Raw genomic sequence first — 18947 nt, 5'->3', positions numbered from 1 at the left:
ACATGGCACAGGATTGTGTCCAGACAGTTCTGGAATATCTCCTGTGAGGGAGATTCCATATTCTCTCTGGATAATCTGTTCAGTGCTCAGTCACTTCACAGGAAAAAAGTTCTTCCTCAGGTTCAGGTGGAACTTCTGGGCACCAGTTTGTGCCTGTTCCTCTCGTCCTATTGCTGGGCACCCTGAGCAGATCTTGGTCCATCCTCTGACACCCTCCTTCAGATACTTAAAGTCCTTGAAACTCAGGTACTTCTCCTCACAGAACATTGATGTAGCCCATCTCCAAGATGCCAGCAGCTGCTCTGTGTACACACTGTCCCTTAAATGATGACATCTCATTTCTAAAATATGTCCCTTCCTTACAAATTACTCTTTTAAGTGAGTTTTGTTACGTGTCTCTTGGCTCTGAGATTGGGGCAGTTCCCAGTGTTAGAGGGGCTGCTATCATTGATTTATTTTCCTTGCTAGGGATAGAGAATAGATGGATGAAAATAGTGTAGAAAAGGTACTTCTGGTGTTTTCAACCAGTTGTAACAAGATGCAGAAATTCTTTGAAAAATTCCTTGAAGCTCCACATTCTCCAAGTCCTTCATTTAGCCAAAGCCATAAAAATATAATCTGAGAGTAAGCTTATTTCTTCCCATGTTTGTTGTTGTTGTTGTTGTTGTTGTTTTTCTTTCAGAGGAGATACTGAGAGTGTGGACACACAAGGCACAAATTAGTTTTGTAGATCCAAGAACAGTAACTGAAGTTGACACAGATAGTTTTGTAAGGACAAAGAGAGGGGTGTTGTGTAACATTCTGGTCAGTGTTGACTTTGGAATTGACAGGATCAAAGCTGAAAACAAGGACTCTCTATTCTTACTGTGCCAACCACTGAGCCAAGAGGCAAAGCAGAAAGTCCCTCTGGAGGAGACCATCACAGAACTTTGGGAAAATGGGAAGCTGGTTCCTTTTTGTAAATGCTGAAGCAAAGAGTAAGAGGTCACTGTCTCTTCCACCCACCTTGCTGTTGGGCATCTGAAAAGATGTGAAGCACAGAGCATTTTTCACCACAAAGGAAAATAAAAAACCCTTTATCCTGCACAGAACTCCCCATCCGGTGAGTGACTGAAAAAGCCAAGAACAAGAGGTGGTTAGAAGTTGTGGAAAACTTCTGCACGTAGAGATTAAAAAGGAACAAAGAAAAATTCGCTTGGGAGATGGTTGCAGGACATAGGGCCCAGGAGAGAAGGGTTTTGTAGGGGTGTGGGTCTGTGCTAGAGTTCACAGCTGAGGATCTAGAGAGCAGGGTCAGATGAGGAAAAAAGAAACTTTAATGCCCTCAGGGCCAGAGTCACGAGGCCTGGAGGGTTACACTCAAATGTTTTGTCTCATAATAACACCCAAAAGCAGTACTGGAATTGCAGGACCTTGGGAACACTTGGCACTAAAAGTGACTTTGAGGTCATTGTCAGTGTGATCGTGTGTGAAATCCTGGCCTTACTGACACCACTGTGAGTATTGCCATTGATTTCAGCAGGGTTAAAAATTCCCCAGCTCTCTGGAGTTCAGCCTTTCCCCTCCCAAACGTTTATTGTTGTCAATTGATCCCAATCCACTGGATGAATTTCTGGCTCAAACCTGAGGTGGCTGTTCCACACGATGAATCATAAGAGATATAAAATATATTCCCTAGTCCTTGTTGTACACGCTGTTCTAGGAAAGCATAGTAGCAGTGCTCGTCATCACATCCTTGATGAAAGTACTGAGGGACATACTTAACTCCCAGCATGAGAGCAGCAGTGGAAATATTCACATAAAGTCAGATAATTTCTTAAATGCCTGACTGAAATAGTGTCTGACTGAGAAGACCTTTAAGCCTGCACGTATCTGCAGAGGGGCAGACGTTACGTCTTTGTAGGATGTCACCTGATAGTAGGTGAGTGACCTCAGATCATCTGATTCCTGAGGGAATGTCCTCGTGACTTGTGTTTTAGTAGGTAAAATGGGATCTTCGCTGCCTGTGGCTGTGCTATGTCCCTGTGCAGAGGGTTGTGGAAGGCAGCCACGGCAGCCAAAGTCACGGTGCTGTCATCTGTCTGGGGCTGTCGGACGGTCAGGTGACAGCCAGGACCACATTCCAGCTATAAATACACCGCATTTTATTCATTGCGTGGAAGCGCTTTCATCAATAGACCCCAATTTCTGTGGGTCTCGGGACACTCTGGGTTTACTCTTTGCTGAATATTCCAGATATTTTGTTCTGCCTCCAGCACCAGATTTATTCACTTCTCCTCCGACGCACCGTTAGAAGGTCTCCTGTTTGGTGTCACTGCAGGAAGATGGATTGAACTGTAGTTTCAAGAGGGACTGAAAGCCAACTGTTCCTACAGCCAGGCCAGTGGGGCAGGCAGGAGATCTCCTTCCTATTTATAGTGGAAGTTCTATTTTAGCAAGTAGTAAAGAGCCTGGCAAGGAAAGTCAGGAGAAGGGCCTCGGAGAGACAGCTCTTTCCAGTTAAATTATTTAGCTTTCACATTTCCCAAGATCTTATGGGCTGAAACAAGACCATCTGTGTTCATATGCTACAGGGGGATCAAAAAGAAGAAAAAAAGAACAAGCATCTGGTGTGGAAAATCTCCCTGTGGTAGAAAATCTGACTCTAGTAGAAAACCTGACTGTGGCAGAAAACTTCCAAGGACTTGGATTATTAAAAAGGCCACTTGAAGAAATTTCCCCCCTGTCTCTTGGCAGAGGTAGGCAACCATCTAGCCATGAAACAAACCTTTTGTCTCTCATCAATTTGCATTCACTTACATCAATGTACAGTCCCAAAAATTTCCATTTATATAATGCATGGCGACATATAAATATTTCCATCACCTCCTGCCTGTGTGCCACTGCTGGGGACAATGTGGCTGCACAGGGGACTGGATTCCTCCTGCTTCTGACCGGTGGATCTGTGCCTGGGCTGGCAGAAATGCAGTAACCAAAACCTGTCAGAGTATTTTCAGAAGGTTGAATCATACCCCTTTCCAGAGTATTCCAAAGGCTTCCGGGGAAAGGCTGGGTGGTTATTTAAGCCCCAGGTCACGGTAGCCCTCTCACCCCAGGTGAACTGTGTGAGTTAGAAGCTTACAGTCGTGTACATGTGCAGCAGGCTGGAATGGGTGGATCTGCAAGCCAGTGTTGTCTTTAATGATCCTTTCCCTGATCCCCAAACAGGTGCTTGCACTGGAAAACAGGCAGCTGCCCTCCCAGATTGGCTCAGAACAGATATGGCATTCTGGGTGGGTGAGGGAGAGGCAAACTTTTGGTGTCACTCTCACTGCATCTGATTCCACGCCCTGATCTGAGGGTTTGTTTGTGCTGTGGGACTCTATCACCTGGTTATTGCACAGGATTTGTATTTCATGAAGGAGGTTCTGGTAACAGTTTCACACATCCAAAGCTGGTGTCAGCACTGCCATCGGCTCACTGAGCAGCAGAGTAATGACAGGTTTAACGATGTGAACATCTGTATTCAGGCAGTGATGTCCCATCCCCTGTCTTCTTTTTACAGTCATTTTAAGTCAGCAGTTCCCGATGGGAGACGGAGGAGGGAGAGAAAAATCAGAACCATGTGCTGTATTCTAACCCCTCCTGGCCTGAGTGGGCGGCCAGGATTGCAGGTTGTGTGCTGGGGAGGTAAAGCACAGTCAGACAAAGTGGTTGTGCTGCAGTTAGACACTCTGGGCAGAGAAAACTCCAAGCAGAGGGTCTATTTGTCCATAATTTCCTGTTCAGGTCCTTAAGAAAATAAAGAGAACATTTCTGGTGGGAGGCAGGATGGCAGTGGACAGGCTTTGTCATCGTGGTTTCCACATCCGTGAAGTCTTGGGCCCATAACGAGTGTCAAGGTGCCAGTACTGGACCTTTCACTGCCTCGTATCTGAGAGAGTTCCCAGTAAGAGTCACCAAGCACAAGTGTCTCTCCTTCCTGCTGCCTCTTCTATGACCTCAACACGGCTTAAAATGAGAGGCACAACTTCCCCTCGTGCTCCAAGAGGGCCCCTTCACTCTGCTCTGGTGAGGCCTCACCTGCACTGCTGCCCCCAGCTCTGGAGTCCCCAGCACAGGAAGGACATGGAGCTGTTGGAGCGAGTCCAGAGGAGGCCACAAAGGTGATGGGAGGGCTGGAGCACCTCTGCTATGAGGAAAGGCTGTGAGAATTGAGATTGTTGAGCCTGGAGATGAGAAGGCTCCCAGGAGACCTTAGAGCCCTTTCCAATGCCTAAAGGGGCTCCAAGAGAACTGGAGAGGGACTTAGGATGAGGGCCTGGAGTGACAGGACAAGGAGGAATGGCTTCCCACTGCCAGAGGGCAGGGATAGGTGGGATATTGAGAAGGAATTCTTGGCTGTGAGGGTGGTGAGGCCCTGGCACAGATTGCCCAGAGAAGCTGTGGCTGCCCCTGGATCCCTGGAATTGTCCAAGGCCAGGCTGGACAGGGCTTGGAGCAACCTGGTCTAGTGGAAGGTGTCCCTGCCCATGGCAGGGGAGTGGAATGAGATGGTCTTTAAGATCCCTTCCAACCCAAATCATTCTAGAATTCTATGATTGCTACTAGTCTTGTAAGGTTTTTTTTTATTCTCCATCAATTCCATATGCTTCCGCTCTCTCCTTTCTCAAGGCTTAGCAAAGCCAGCCAAGAATCCACATTTTCCAACTGTTGTAACTTTTGTAACTGTTTTGGATGCTGGAAAAGCAATACCCAAGGAAAGAGGCCAAAGCCAGCAAAAATGTGGCAGGTTTCAGGGCTGCTGATAAGATGGGAAGAGTATCTGTTTTTCTCAGTGGCCAAATCATAAATGACAGATGAAATCAAGAAGTGATTTCTATTTTTATTCATCTTTCCTATCTACTTTACCTTGCTTTCGCCACATCTTTTTTGCGAAAAAAAAAAAAAGGAAGAGCCTATTGCATGTACTGCCTGTGGAAAGCCAGGAATCTGGACATTTTTTCTGTGGAGCCTCTGTCAGTTAAACAAAGCAAATGCAGATATTGCAAGCACATTATCCCTCCCCCTTTATTGGTCACATCGTGGCGAACGCTGGTGAGCAAGACCTTTGCCAAGTAGTTTTTCCTCGTTTTTGTGGTCTGCTCAAGCTCATTTATCCCATCCAAACCAAACACTGTGCTTAGGAAAAACATCCCTCTGCCTTGTGACTTTCTCTGAGGGCCGTGCCGCTTCCCTTTTTCTCACATCCAGCTTTTTCTCTTTATGTGGCCTGTGGATGTTTCAGCTCATGGGGTGCTGGTGAACAATACCCATCTCTGTGTCTGTGCTCAGCATGAACAAAACACTCCGCTCCCGCTGCCACAGGCCGCTGCTCCTGCTTTTGGGGGTGGCCTCATCCTCTGACAAGCAGCTCGACCCCTTCATGGGTTCACTCCAACAGCTCAGCTTGAGAACTCTTTGCTCACAGCAGACAGGAGAAGCTCCTTGTTTTCACCTGCTGCCTGTTATAAACCAGTCGGTAGCGCTCGAGTGGAAGGATCCTTTGACTCGATGTGCATTCATTAGTGAGCTTCTCCAAGGATTTGATTCAGTCAAGGAAGTAGGAGCCTTTCCAGCAGCTTCTGTGTGCTCTTGCTTTATTCATTTTACTCAGCTGTTGATACCTGCTGGCACCTTGAGCAGCTGCCCCCTTCACCCTGAAGATCATACAGTCACAGAATCACAGAATGGCTTGGGATGGAAAGGGTCTTAAAGATCACCCCATTTTGAGTCCCTGCCATGCACAGGGACACCTTCCACTAGACCAGGTTGCTCCAAGCCCCTTCCAGCCTGGCCTTGAACACCTCCAGGGATGGGAAGATGACATGGGGTCTTTTCTCTCGCCTTCACCCAACCTTGCTGTGGGTTTTCTTCCACCCACACTGCAAAAATCAGAGCAGGTCCTTTGCAGCCACCCCCCCTCCAGCGCCCTGGAGGCACGAAACTGGTGGAGGAGGGATTTCCCCACCCAGCATCCAGCCCTCCCACCGCCCCCACTCCTGGGAGATGAGGTGAGGGAGCCCAGGAGGAAGGAGGGCTCCCCTGGGAGCTGGCAGGCACCAAGCTGGCCCTTGGAGCCAGGGAACAGCAGGATAGGGAAATGCAAAGAGCAAGCACAGCCACCATGAAAACAAACCTCCTTATGCTGCAGAGCAGCACAGATCACAAAAACCATCTCCAGACAGCCTGGTCCTTCTGAACCCCACAGCAACTCATCAGGGCTACATTAGTGTGTGTAGAAAAACAGCTCAAGGCAGCAAATTTTGGAAATTCAAGCTTCCTTCTGGGTTGATTTCAGCCTGGGTTAATTGTTCTTTAAGATCTGGAATGGTTTTTGTGTCACAATTTGATTTGCACATAGTGATGCTCATTTATTTCAGATCATTCTCCCCCCCCCTTTCAGCAACAACATACCTGGTGATCCAGAAACACCTGATCAAAATAAAACATATCTAGAATGTTCAGGAGGCTTTAATAGCTCTTAATGAATATGATTAGGTATAATTTAAAGGCATTAAACAGGACAGGGGATCACTGTGCTGGGTGTGGTGCCAAACAGAGATGTGCAACCATGTTTGCTCCCCGAAATGTGCCAACTCTGAGGAGAAACTGAAAAAATCAAGGAAAATTGAAGTGCTTTAACATGTTGGCAGAGAGTAAAGTGAAGCACTGAATGATCAAATGGTTTATGGGAGGGCACATGGGGCTCTGGCAGAGCCTGGATGTGAATCTAGATCAGAAGGTGTCCCCAAGCCAGATAACTGCTGTTCTCTCTCTCACATCTGTCTCCAGGGCCCCTCTTAAGGAAGGAGCAGGGAAAAATCACCGTGATGAAAACAGCACTGCAGGAAAGGGCTGATGAAAAGGTCTCATGTCTCCTGCAGCCTTGCTCCTGGCCCTCTTGGCAGGAGGAGAACGTTAATGCTGGAGAGAGAGATTAATGCACAGACCTTCCAGCCAGCTCAGAGGAGGCACAACTGTGTCCATGCTCCACAAAAAGCGAGTTCAGACATGTGTCAGTACAGCTGAGCTGGCTGCATTTCTGTGTTGGATAAATACTGATTGATAAAAAGCTGCCAAGTGTTCAAATAACTGCCTTAGGAGCCTATTTTGTTTTATTTTTTTTATTGGAGTTTGCTAGTTTTTCTGCAGCAAGACCATCCCAAGCATTTGGAACCCATCTGTGGTGACTGTGCATCCAACACTGTCCAAAAGGACGTGATGGGGGGATCAGAGATTTAAAATTCCTGTCCCCTGTGGCTCCTTACAAGCATCATTAAAAGCAGGCTTTTCAAACTGATCCTGTGATGCTGAGACACTGCTTTTTTCCCATCCCATCTCCACATTCTCACTTCCAGATTTGCCCTTTGGCAGAGAGAAATGCCCATGGAAAGACAGCCCTGCATCACTGTTGGTAAAATGCTGATTTTTTTCATGTCATACAACTTCTGTGAAACACCAGCAGGAAATAACACAGTGGGTGGCTTCAGAAGTCCATATAGAAAATGCAGTAAAAGGGCTAATTACAAAAAAATCATCACTTATCTGGGTCTCACACACAAAACCTGTGCTTTTAAGACGTACCTTTGGTCTCTGCAGGAGTCTGATTCTTTAAATGAAAGAAAACAAACATACGAGCAATTAGAACCCTTCTTTTTGTGGAATGCTTTCTTCCTAAGATAATCAATGTCCTAAAGACACCGTGTACAGCATATAATAATGAGAAACACACAGAAGTCCTGAGGAATTGGAATTGCACCCGAATCCTTGCTCTGCAAAGAGCACATAGCTTCTACGTTGCAGTGTAGAAATCAGAATTTCTTGAAGGTCAGTGACCAGAGACAGAAATTTTTTTATTAGGCAATGTTAATTAGATTAAGGCTGGTCTAATCAAAGATGTGAGGAGTCGGCTTTGGCTCTGCTTGGCAGAGCAGAACCTGCTAATCCAAGTGCCACAGATGCTGAGACATTCCTCCATATGGCATGAGCCAAGTTCCATGTGCTGCCAAGAGCTTCCTCTGAAATTCATGGGAACTGGGAGTGTGTGGCACCTGGCAAGACCAAGCTTGCTGTAAAAACCCTTTGGAAAGGACATGATTTGCATACCAGGACCTGGTGTAGTAAACTGACTGTGGCCTCAGCTTTACTGTTTTCCAGCACGAGCCGACACCAGGATCGTGGTGTAGGAAAGCTTGTAAAACCAGGGTGGGGAGTCTGCAGCCTGAGGATTTACAGGCTGGAATGTCATTCATACAGCCCTGGTCACGTGGCTCCTGCTTCCATGGTTTTACAATAAAATCTTGGCTGATGTGTTAGTAAGGCCTATTTTGCCCTGAGAAAGGAAGAGATTCCCCACCACTGTTGCTGAGAAACATCAGATCCATTGCACAACTCTGCTGGGAAACATGCAGAGGAGCCCAGCAGCTACTGAGCCAGCCCGTGCCTAGACTTGGCATTGACTTGGAGAGCACTGCAAGACAATTGAACTCAATAAACCTTCACACTTAGTTCAGACAGAGAATGAAAAAAGGCACATTTTCCCTCTTCCACCTGTGAGTGCCAAAGTTTTAAGCTCCAAAGTCAAGATGCCCAAAGCCAAACTTGCTGATGAGATGTGGACCCACATATTCTCCCTGTACTTGGCACCTCAAATTCTAAGTTCAGTTTTGGGTCCCTCAATTCAGGAAGGACATTGAGGAGCTGAAGGGTTTCCAGAGAGGGGCAATGGAGGTGGGGAAGGGCCTGGAGCACAAGTCTGATGAAGAGTTGCTGAGGGAGCTGGGGGGACTCAGCCTGGAGAAAAGGAGGCTCAGGGGGGACCTTCTGGCTCTGCAACTGCCTGAATGGAGGGTGGATCCAGGGGAGGTCAGGCTCTGCTCTCAGGGAACACAGGACAGGATGCTAGGAAACAGCCTCAAGGTACACCAGGGGATGTTTGGTTGGATATTAGGGAAAACTCTTCATGGAAAGGGTTGTCCAGCCCTTGCACAGGCTGCCCAAGGCAGTGGTGGAGTCCCCATCCCTGGAGGGATTTAAAAACCACGTGGATGTTGCACTTGGGGACATGGGTCAGTGGTGGCCTTGGCAGTGCTGGGGGAACAGTTGGATTCCACGATCTTGGAGGGCTTTTACAACCTTAATGATTCCAGGATTGTTCTGGATCACCTGAAGGAAATCTGTGTGCCCCATTGGTGTTCTGCTCTCCCTTGCCTTGTGCAGCAGCAGCTGCAGGAGGGATATTGGAGCTGGGACGTGCAGCCGTGCTGGAGAGAGAGCTTCAGCCTGTCCAGCCTGCTGTAGCAAAGGGATTGAGTCAGCTCCACGTGGATTTGGGGTCTGTTTTGTGTGCTCCCTGCCAGGAGATCTGGGAGGGCAGCACACTGGTTAAGCTCTGCCAGAAGGGCATGGGAGGCAGGCGAGAATCCTGCCAAAAACCTGTGCCAGCTGGGAGTGGGGGGAATGTGCTGCTGCAACGAGAGGCCTGGTCTGGGTCGATCATCACAGGGGAGCTTGAAGTGACTCCATTCAGGAGCATCCTAAATGCTCCTAATTTAGGAGCATTTACCCGGGAGGGGAGATAAAACTTGCCAGCTGAGGGCTCTGCAGGCTGGGAGATGCTGCTGCCATGGGATAAAACAAAGGGAAAGCAGCAGTGTAACATTTATGGTGAGACATTGGCACAGGTTGCCCAGAGAAGCTGTGGCTGCCCCATCCCTGGAAGTGTTCCAGGCCAGGTTGGACGGGCTTGGAGCAACCTGGTCTAGTGGTGATTCTGTCTGGGAAGTGGTGGACTCATCATCCCTGGAAGAGTTCAAGAAACATGCGGATGTGGTGTATGGGGCTAGAGTTGAGTGGTGAGCTTGGCAGTGCTGGGGGAATGGTTGAACTTGATGGTCTCTGAGGTCTTTCCCAGTGTTAATGATTCCATGATTCCATGCTGTGGGCTGTCTGCTGTTGGCAGGAATGGGAGCACTCCTGGGCAGAGGGAAAGGCTGCAGCGTGTCCCTCCTGCAGCCTTGGCTAAAAAGAGCCAGTGGGGCTCCTGGGTGCTGGGAAGTGGGATCTGGAAGTGAAAATGAAAGGGAAACTCTGGGAAGTGGCAGGAGAAGGGGCAGCGTGGGAGCATCACTGCAAAACCCAGCGAGGCAAAGCACAGCAGGCAACAGGCTGGGATGTGCTTGGATGTTCCTCAGAGAAGGATCCTTGTGCTGCAAGATGTTCCCACAGCCACCCCTGTAGGCACCCTGATCCCTGATTCCAGCATGTCTCTTAAATTTGCACTGGAAGTCAGGGGGTCAGAGGCTGGCAGAGGAGCTCTGTTCTCAGGGCACACGCAGTGCCAGCTGTGCTTGCAGTCTCCAGAGCTGCCCCAGTGTGGCTTTGCCCCACAGGCTGATGAGTGCCCCTTGCCCTGGCCCTCTACAAAGTGCAACGGGACACAAGGAGAGAAAGGACCACAGAGAGCCAGAGGGAGACATTTGTGCCTCCCTCCCTGAGAACTCCTTGGGAAGCAGTTTCCCAGAGAAGCAAGTCCCTTGCCTCCCCAGGGATGACCCAAGTCTATAGTTTTCTTGGGGAACGCCAGCACACCCTTAAGCAAGATCTTGGAAGTGCACAGTGTTGTGCAAGTGGCCCTATAGGACAGGGCCCTTTGCAGCCTGAAGTGCCCTGGGGGTGTGTGCCCATGGCTCAAGGGGCAAAAGAGAGGCAGGAGCGGGCCCGTGAGCTGCAGGGCTGAGGGTTTGTGCCCTTTCAGTTGCACCAAGATGCAGATAAGGGGGAGAAAATGAATGTTTATTATTGTGAGGGCAAGGAGGGGGATGAAATGGGGTCAGAGAAGGGAATGGAAGGGAGGCAGCTGTCCATGGGGCTGCAGAGGCCAGGAGCTGCCTGGCCTTGCGGGCTGGCTCAGTTGGGCCCAGCATCAGCTGGAGCTGCAGCCGCGCTGAGAAGTGGTCCCTGGGCTGTTGCGGGGCTGTTGCCGGGACATTAGTTCTCTCAGCGGAGCAGGTGGAATTCTGACTGCACGGCTGAAAGTGGCCACGAGTGCAGCTCTCATGTTGGAGACGGAGGGGCAGTCATCCTCACTCATGGCTGTAAGGGCTGGAAGAGAGAGGAAGGGAGCCAGGGTCAGAGCGCGGCTGTGCGGGGACCCCAGGAGCCCCTCCTGCCAGGGCCATGCCGGGCAGCTCTTGGCACGGCCAGGAGGGAGCAGGGGCCAAGGGGATGAGCAGGAAAGTGCTGGGCACCAATGGGCACCCGTTGGTGCCCCTGCCATGTGTGTGTGCTCTGGGGACGCCGTGCAGGGAGCAGAGCCCTGTGCAGGCAGGGCAGGGATTGCAGCTCCCTGCCCAGGGTCTGTGCTGGTCCCCGGCAGCCCCCAGGGAGGCCCCGCTGCCCTCACTCACCTTTGAGGATGGGCCACAGGTCTTGCTGCCGCTCCCTCATGTGCCAGCCGGCCACCCCTGGGAACACAGAGGCTGTCAGGGCCCCAGGGGCTCCGCATCGGGAGGCCCCGGGGCTGGGCTGGCAGAGGGCGGCAGCAGCCGCCAGGGCACTCGGGGCTCCCCAGCACATCCCTGGGCCGCATCCTGCTGCCGCTGCAGCAGCCGGGGCTGGGGCCGAGCTGCAGCGGGGCGGGGAGGGACCGCGGCCTTGGGGCTCACCCATGAACCTGACGGCCGCCTCTCGCAGGGGCTCCTGTGGGCTCTGCAGGTAGGGCAGGGCCTGCTGCAGGTGCTCGCCCCTTCGGCTCACGTCCTTTTCCATCTGCAGAGAGCAGGGGGGTGTCTGTGAGGGCAGCAGTGGGCAGGGGCACAGGGCCAGCCCTGCACACTGGGCACTGGGGGCTTCTCCAGCCTGGGGCTGGGCCTTTGCACTCTTCCTTACCAGGTAGTCACAGAACCTGAAGGGCTGCCCTGTCTTCAGCAGCTGCTCCAGGTCCTTCCTCTGGAGGAAGCTTGCAGCCCAGAGCAGCGCTTCCCGAGCGGCCTGCAGAGCAGCAGAGAGCGGGACATGGCAACACAGCCCAGGGCACAGCCCCTGTGTCCCTGCTCCAAGGCCAGCAGGAGGCTGGAGCCCTTGAGGCCCCAGGGCAGGAGGCAGCCCAGCCCCTGCCACGGGGACACCAGAGCCCAGCAGTGCTCACCTCTGCCACGCGCTGGTTCTCGTCGTGCCAGCGGAAGAACAGTGGGACCAGGCTCTGGCGCACCTGCATCTCCCAGGGCTCTGTTCCCTCTTCCGCCAGCAACTCCATCACCTCTCGGAAGAGGCGAATGCAGAGCAGCTGCACGTGGCTGTTGTCCTGGGGCCAAAGAAGACACAAAGACCTCAGCACTGGCCCAGGCCTGAAAATCCACCAAGTTTCCTGGCAGCACCCAGTGCCTGTGGCTGGGGGCACAGAGCCTTACGTTGTCAAAGACTGGCCGGAGCGCCTCAGCCAGCCTCGGGGCAGTGGAGCTGAGTCCCTCCCTGTCTTTCTCATCCTGGAGCACATTCAGGAATGTGGAAAGGGTCATGGCGACCAGCTCTCCATCTCCATCACGCAGCAGCTCCAGGAGGTGCTCAGACAGGCTGCAGATGCCTTTGGCCTGGGTGGAACACAAGGCTGTGCTGGGAAGCCCGGAAGAGCTGCCCCACCAACCCCACTCTGGCAGTGCAAGCCCACACTGCTGCTCTGGGGCCCAGAGGCCAAAGGCCTGTCCCACAGGCACAGTGGGCCTGTCCCCACATTCAACAACAGCACCAGCTTAGTCATCTTTAAGCTGCTTGATCTTATGCTTATGGGGCTCAATTTCTTTTTTGCAGCTGCTCAATCTCTTTCTGGTGGTGATGGGTCTCTTCCTCGTGGTGTTTCTGTAAGTCAGAGAGCAGCTCCTTCTCCTTCTCTCTCAAGTACCGCTCCTCCTCGGCTACTGGCTTCTTCCCGAATGTGCCGCCGGCATCGCAGGTGAAGAAGGAGGCAGGAGAGCTGGGAGCAGCTGCCACAGCTCCTGAAGCCCAGCCAAGGCCAAGCCACTGCCCTCCCCAGCTCCAGGCTGCCCATGTCGCTTCAGCCCCTGCCCCCTTCTCACCATCGAGGGATCCCCGCTGAGCACCAGGAGCCCTCGCAGAGCCAGGCGCCGCCTCTCTGGGCACTGGCTCTGCAGGTGCCTTGCCAGCATCTGCAGGACACTGTCATGACAGGTGCTCACGTCCAGATAGTCGAGGACCTGGAAGGCAGAGAGCAGTGCCGGGGTGTCCGGGCGGCAGGAGCGCGGAGCCGTCCAGGGCTGGGCCCAGGCAGCAGCACAGGGCGCAGGCACCGTCCCGGGCAGCTGCGGCTGCCAGAGGGCAGAGAGGGGGAGGCAGCGGGGCCAGGCAGCACTGGCCATCGGGCTCACCTCGACAAGGAAGGCCAGGGCAGGCAGCTCCCAGCGGGGCCCCTCCCTGCTGAGCAGCCCCAGCAGGTGCCTTGCCAGCGGGCCATAGGAGGGGCCCAACACGCAGTGCATCTCCCTGTCAGGGCAAAAAGGGAACCCTCGGCCCTGAGTCGGGTGGGCAAAGCTCTGCCAGCACTGGCTGGGCCATTCCTTGGGGCCAAGGCCCTCTGTCCCATGCCCACTGGGGCTGTGTGGGCTGCCCCGTGCCCAGGGCAGAGATGCCGGGGGCAGAGGGGACAAGGCTGTCTCACCTGGCCAGCAGCCCCACCGCGTAGTGGTGGGTGTCAGCAGAGAGGAGCGTGTCCCAGCCACGCTTGCGCTCCACTGACACCAGCTCCTGGTCCCACTGCAGCCGGCAGAGCAGGGCCCGGATGGTCTGCACCACAAAGCTGTGTGCAGAGCAAAGGCCACGTCACGCTGGGAGCCCTGGCCCCAGCCCCCAGGGCACGGCAGGGAGAGGGGACGGGCATGGAGCACCTGTTGGGGTGGGTGGGAAGGCCGTGTTGCTCCTGGCATCCCCTCCAGAAGGTGCTGACCTCCTCTGGCATCTGCTCTGTGCTCATAGAAACTTGGCAGAGCAGAGCCAGGAGGAGACGAGGGGCATGAACCAGCAGTGCATCTTGGCACTGGGGCTCCTGGACCATCAGCCACAGGGCCAGGGTTGCCTGCAAGAAAGCCACGTGGAGACACCGTCAGTGCCCAGAGAGAGGGAGAGGCCAGGGAGAGCCAGGGGGAGCAGCCGGCCTGCTGCCCCTGAACCTGCTCCTCAGCCCCATTTGCAGCCCAAGGCCTGAGGGAGATGCAGCAGTGGGGGAGGATGGAGAGTCGCTGGAGAGGTGACGTGGGGGCGAGCAAAGGCCACTGCCAGAAACTCACAGCCAGGGCAAAGACATCCACGTGGTCCCCGTCGGAGGTGGACACGCTGTGCAGTGGCCAGTCCTCCATCACCCTGAGCAGCGTTGGCAGCACCTTGTGCGCTGTGGTGGCCAAGGAGGCGATGGTCCTCCACAGGATTGCAGCAGCTCTGTGGAGCCAGAACTCTGGGTCAGGGGAGTCTGGGCCTTGGGAACTGTGGGGGCCCAGGTGACAGAGCCACGGTGCATTGAGGAGCCAGGGGGGAGCACGGCAGCAGGATCAGGGACTGACATGCCAGGGCTGGGAAGTGGAGGGGCCAGAGGGTACTGAAACTGTCCACTTGTCTGTCAGACCAGGAGGGACAGACTCAACAGGATGCTGGGTTGTAAAGGCTGGTGAGCCCAGAGGCAGCCAAGCAGCTGGGCCCTGTACCTGTCACACGCTGGGGCACAGTGCAGGAGACTCATCACCACGTGCCCAGGGTGTGCGTGGGCCAGCCTGCGGATGGCAATGGGCGGCCTGACCTCTGCAGACTCCTGGCACGTGAGCCACTGGTGGATGGATCTGACAATGGCCGGCACCTGGAGGGGAGTGGGGGACAGTTGGAGAGCTGCCAGAGCCAGCAGGTTGCCCAGTTTGCCATGGGAAGGGCTTCTCTTCCCACCACACTGTGCTGGCCTCAAAGGCTCAGAGGGCCACAAGACCCCTGGGCAGCTCAAGCCCTGGCCACAGGCTGCTTACTTCATTTGGATTGGAGACAGTTTTCTCCTCCAAAACGCCCAGACTGGGAACATCAGTCACACTGTGCATGGACATGCAGTCAGTGTTTGTGATGCCCTCAGCTGTGGTGTCGGCCTTGGCCCTGACATCAATAGGTGCCATATCAGATCTTGTCTCGGTGTCAGTCAGTGCAGTGTCCCAGGTGGCTGTGCCATCCATCAGTGCCATGTCACAGATTTCTCTACAATCAGTCGGTGCCATGTCAGAAGTGTCAGTGCCATCAAGAGTTGCCATGTCACAGCTGGCTGCGCAATCAATGGCTGCCATGTTGGTGGTGTCTGTGCCATCAGCTGTTTCCACGTCCGTGGTTGCTGTGCCATCCATGGGGGCCATGTCATGACTGGCTGCACAGACACTTGGTGCAGTGCTGCCATCAGGCTCCACCTCGAGCTCGGCTGCGCTGGTGTCAGGCTGTGCCATGAGCTCGGGCAGTGCGGTTGTGGCTGCTCTGCGCCGAACTCCCATGAATTTCAGCAACCTCTGCAGGAGAAGAAAGGGCAGGGAAGAGAGGGAAATGGCATGGAGTGCTCTGACAGAGGTGCCAGGCGGAGCAGGGACAGCAGGCCCAGCCCAGGGGGGGATGGCTGCAGGTACCTGAACTGCCCTGCGCAAGCGGCCACGGGCGCGGTCCTGCTCTTCTGGGCGGTCCTGGCCTGGATCTGGCAAAGAGCAAGCGCAGTCAGAGCTGAGGGGCCGCGGGAGAGGCCAGAGAACACAGCCCAGTTCTGCACTCCACAGGCAGGGCCAGCCCTGGGATGCCCAGGGGATGGAGCACGGATGCCGGGGGGATCAACCTTGGACCCCTTTTCCCCTCCCTTTCCCTGGGCATGTCCAGAGGGGACAGCAAGGGGCCCAGCTGGCTGCAGCCACCATCCCTGGGGCCCAGCTCCAGCACTCACCCTGCTGCAGTGGCTGGAAGTGCTGCACCTCCTCCTCCGGTTCCTGTGCTGGGCCAGCTCCAGGGCCTCTCCTGTTCTTCCTCTTCCTCCGGAGCAGCCCGCACAGGCCGAAGCATCCCCCCGCCATGGCACAATCTGGTCTTGAGGGCGCCTGCGGGAGAGAAACCTGGGAAAAACCCCTGGCGGCCAAGTGTGACTCAATGGCCTGCGGGGCTCCTGCCACAGGGGCTGGGGATGGCTTGGAAAAGCCCCTGGTGGCAGAGTCTCAAAAAATGGCCTCAAGGGTCACTGCCACAGGGACTGGTGATGGTTTGGAAAAGCCCCTGGTGGCAAAGTCTCAAAAAATGGCCTCAAGGGCCACTGCCACAGGGACTGGTGACTCCTCGGAAAAGCTCCGGGTCACCAAGGCCCGTGGCCTGGCCTCGAGGGCCACTCCCACAGGGAGTGGATCACCTCGGAAACACTCCGGGTCCTCAACTCCTGTGCTGTGGCCTCGAGGGATCTTGTTCAAAAAAGAACTCTCAGAAACGCTCCTGGTCGACGAGAAAGGAGTTGGCTGCGAGGAGGCTCCTCACAGCACCGCTCTGTCCCGTCCTGCCCAGTCGCCCGCTCCGAGCACGGTGGCGTGGCCGCGTTGCCGCCGACACCTTTATCACCACGGGTCACAAAGGACACCGTCCCATCCCAGGGGCGACGGCCACCGTGTCACAAAGGGCCCTGTGACACACTGCCATGTGCCCTGGGGCCTCCCCCAGCCTGGCCAACCTGCCCCAGCTTGGAAGGAATCCATCCCAAAAGCGTCTGCAGCCATTGGGAGCAAGGCTTGGCATCTGTCTGACGGCAGAAGCTGTGGCTCCCTCCTGGCCTGATTTCTTCATGGAAGTCATGACCTGCAGCAGAAAAACACCTTGGCTGGCAAGGCCCAGAAAAATGTGACATTTAATCCTCCTAAATTCAGGAAAGCTTGACTTCCCATTCCTCAGTACAAGGAGCTGAAAGAAGTTGCAAACTTCCCAATGTCACTGAATTGGAGGACCTGAGAACGTCAAGTATTTGGAAGTTCGCTTCCCATCTCAAACCTGCAGCTCATTTGCCTTCATGTGGTTCATTGAGAGTCAACTTCAAAACATGAACAGAGGCAAAAAATCTGGGCATTGATTGGTTTGCAAATGGTTTTCTATTAAGGCATAATAATATGAATATTCAAACCTGAGAAAAATAAAACTACTCAGAATGATCAAAGCTGAGGCTAAAATGCATTTCAGAAGGAACAGCAACGCCCTCACCCCACATACGCCTCTCAGCACCTTCTGGCTCTGCAACTCCCTGACAGGCGGGAACCGGGGTGTCGAGCTCTGCTCACAGGGATCAAGGGGCAGAAGGAGAGGAAACAGCCTCAAGTTACACCAGGGGATGTTTAGGTTGGCTATTAGGGAAAATTTTTTATGGAAAGGGTTTTTCAACCCTGGCACAGGTGCCCAGGGCAGTGGTGGATTCACCACCCCTGCAGGGATTTAAAAGCCGTGTGGATTTTGCACTTGGGGACATGGGTCAGTGGTGGATGTGGCAGTGCTGGGGTACAGGTTGGACTTGATGATCTTAGAGGGCTTTTCCAACCTTAATGATTCTGTGATTCCATCTTCACAGAGAATCCTCACAGTTCACCAGCACCTCAGCCATGTATAAATGTAGCTCAGATGTTGCTGGTCCTGTGGTGGTGGTTGGAAATCCCAGAAGAGGATAAGGTCTCATGGCCAAGACTGATGGTAAAAGAAGAACCCCAAAGGGCAGAACTGCCTTGCAAATATTTTTGCTAGTATTTTGTGTTTTGAAGCTCATGCCTTTAAGTATTTTTCTGAAGACAAATTCACCAGTGTTGTCATGAGGATTTATTTAATCATTCCTGCAGCAAAATACTGCTACAAACCTTGCTTACCTGGCAGCTGAGCTCCTTTCTTGCTGGTGATTCATGTGCTTTGTTGAGCAAAGCACATGAAATATGCTTTCATCTGATTGGGAAGCAGGTTAGAAGGATAAGAAGACATAAGAAGGGACTTGTTTGCCAGTAGGATATGCAAAGATTACGGGAACGTTGCATCAGTCCTGCACAACAGCAAGGTGGCTGATGGAGCCTCTGAGAGGCAATAATCAGGACTCACCTCAAAATATATGGTGCACCTCATGTGCATTTTGTTGTGACTGAGCCTCTGGCACTTTTTTTGTGTGTGTGTCTTGTTTATACACAAAACTCCAAACCAAAACCAACCAACTAGACAAAAAAAAAAAACAACCCAGGCCCCCAAAAGTGTTTACGAAGTTCTAATGTTATGTGAATTTTTCTGTTACCTCACCTACTCCAGCTCCTATGAGCTGGACAATGAAATTTCATAGAATTCTGTGACTTGGAAGGGACCCACAAGGATCATCGAATCCAATTCCTGGCCCTGCACAGGACACACCAACAATCCCACCATATGCCTGAGAGGCTTGTCCAAATGCTCCTTGAGCTCCGTCAGGCTTGGGGCCGTGACCACTGCCCTGGGGAGCTTGTTCAGTGCCTGACTGCTCTCTCTGGATGAAGAAATTTGACCTAGTTCTGAAGGCATGCAACCCAGTCTTGCTCTCTTTGGCATTAGAAGTAAATTTAAGCAACCTCTTCTCTCCTTACCCATTTACTGCTCTATTTCAGCCTGTAAGTCCCATTAATTTTGTTTTTTTGCAGATCCCAGTTTTATGAGGGAAAACGTTTGGATTTTATTGCTATCATATGCTGTGAAGGTTTGACTCAATATCTACTCTAAACGAGAAAAGTGTATAAAAAGAAAGTGGCCTTTTCTGATCCGAGGACCTTGCACAACACATGAACATTTTGTAACAGCAGCTGGTCCAAGGGTCCTACTGGGACATGAGATCCTGGCTTTGCTTTTGAGAAGAAATTCTTGCTTGTGAGGGCAGTGAGGCCCTGGCAGAG

General features: G+C 53.1%; 2 protein-coding genes across 2 annotated transcripts in view; both read right to left on the bottom strand.

The window, feature by feature from the left end:
- Nucleotides 1-16656, bottom strand: part of LOC116788859 (maestro heat-like repeat-containing protein family member 6) — a 946858-nt gene extending 930202 nt beyond the window's left edge. Inside the window, exons 1-10 of the mRNA XM_032692061.1 lie at nucleotides 15977-16656; nucleotides 15672-15736; nucleotides 15039-15557; nucleotides 14730-14878; nucleotides 14319-14466; nucleotides 13920-14107; nucleotides 13694-13831; nucleotides 13404-13518; nucleotides 13095-13232; nucleotides 12432-12611 (exon numbers count right to left, since the gene is read on the bottom strand). Coding sequence (XP_032547952.1) covers nucleotides 12432-12611; nucleotides 13095-13232; nucleotides 13404-13518; nucleotides 13694-13831; nucleotides 13920-14107; nucleotides 14319-14466; nucleotides 14730-14878; nucleotides 15039-15557; nucleotides 15672-15736; nucleotides 15977-16103 — 1767 coding nt within the window. The 5' untranslated portion in view covers nucleotides 16104-16656. The remainder of the gene's footprint in view (nucleotides 1-12431; nucleotides 12612-13094; nucleotides 13233-13403; nucleotides 13519-13693; nucleotides 13832-13919; nucleotides 14108-14318; nucleotides 14467-14729; nucleotides 14879-15038; nucleotides 15558-15671; nucleotides 15737-15976) is intronic.
- LOC116788817 (ATPase inhibitor, mitochondrial-like) lies at nucleotides 12771-13062 on the bottom strand (the record flags this gene model as incomplete). The annotated part of the gene is given in 2 exon segments (XM_032691983.1): nucleotides 12771-12821; nucleotides 12823-13062. Coding segments are annotated over 2 exon segments (291 nt in total), but the record flags the coding sequence as incomplete, so codon positions are not given.
- Nucleotides 16657-18947: the final 2291 nt, after the last annotated feature.

This window comes from Chiroxiphia lanceolata, chromosome 6 (assembly GCF_009829145.1).
Source record: "Chiroxiphia lanceolata isolate bChiLan1 chromosome 6, bChiLan1.pri, whole genome shotgun sequence".
Taxonomy (NCBI): Eukaryota; Metazoa; Chordata; class Aves; order Passeriformes; family Pipridae; genus Chiroxiphia; species Chiroxiphia lanceolata.
This window is presented reverse-complemented; position numbering and strand designations above follow the sequence as displayed.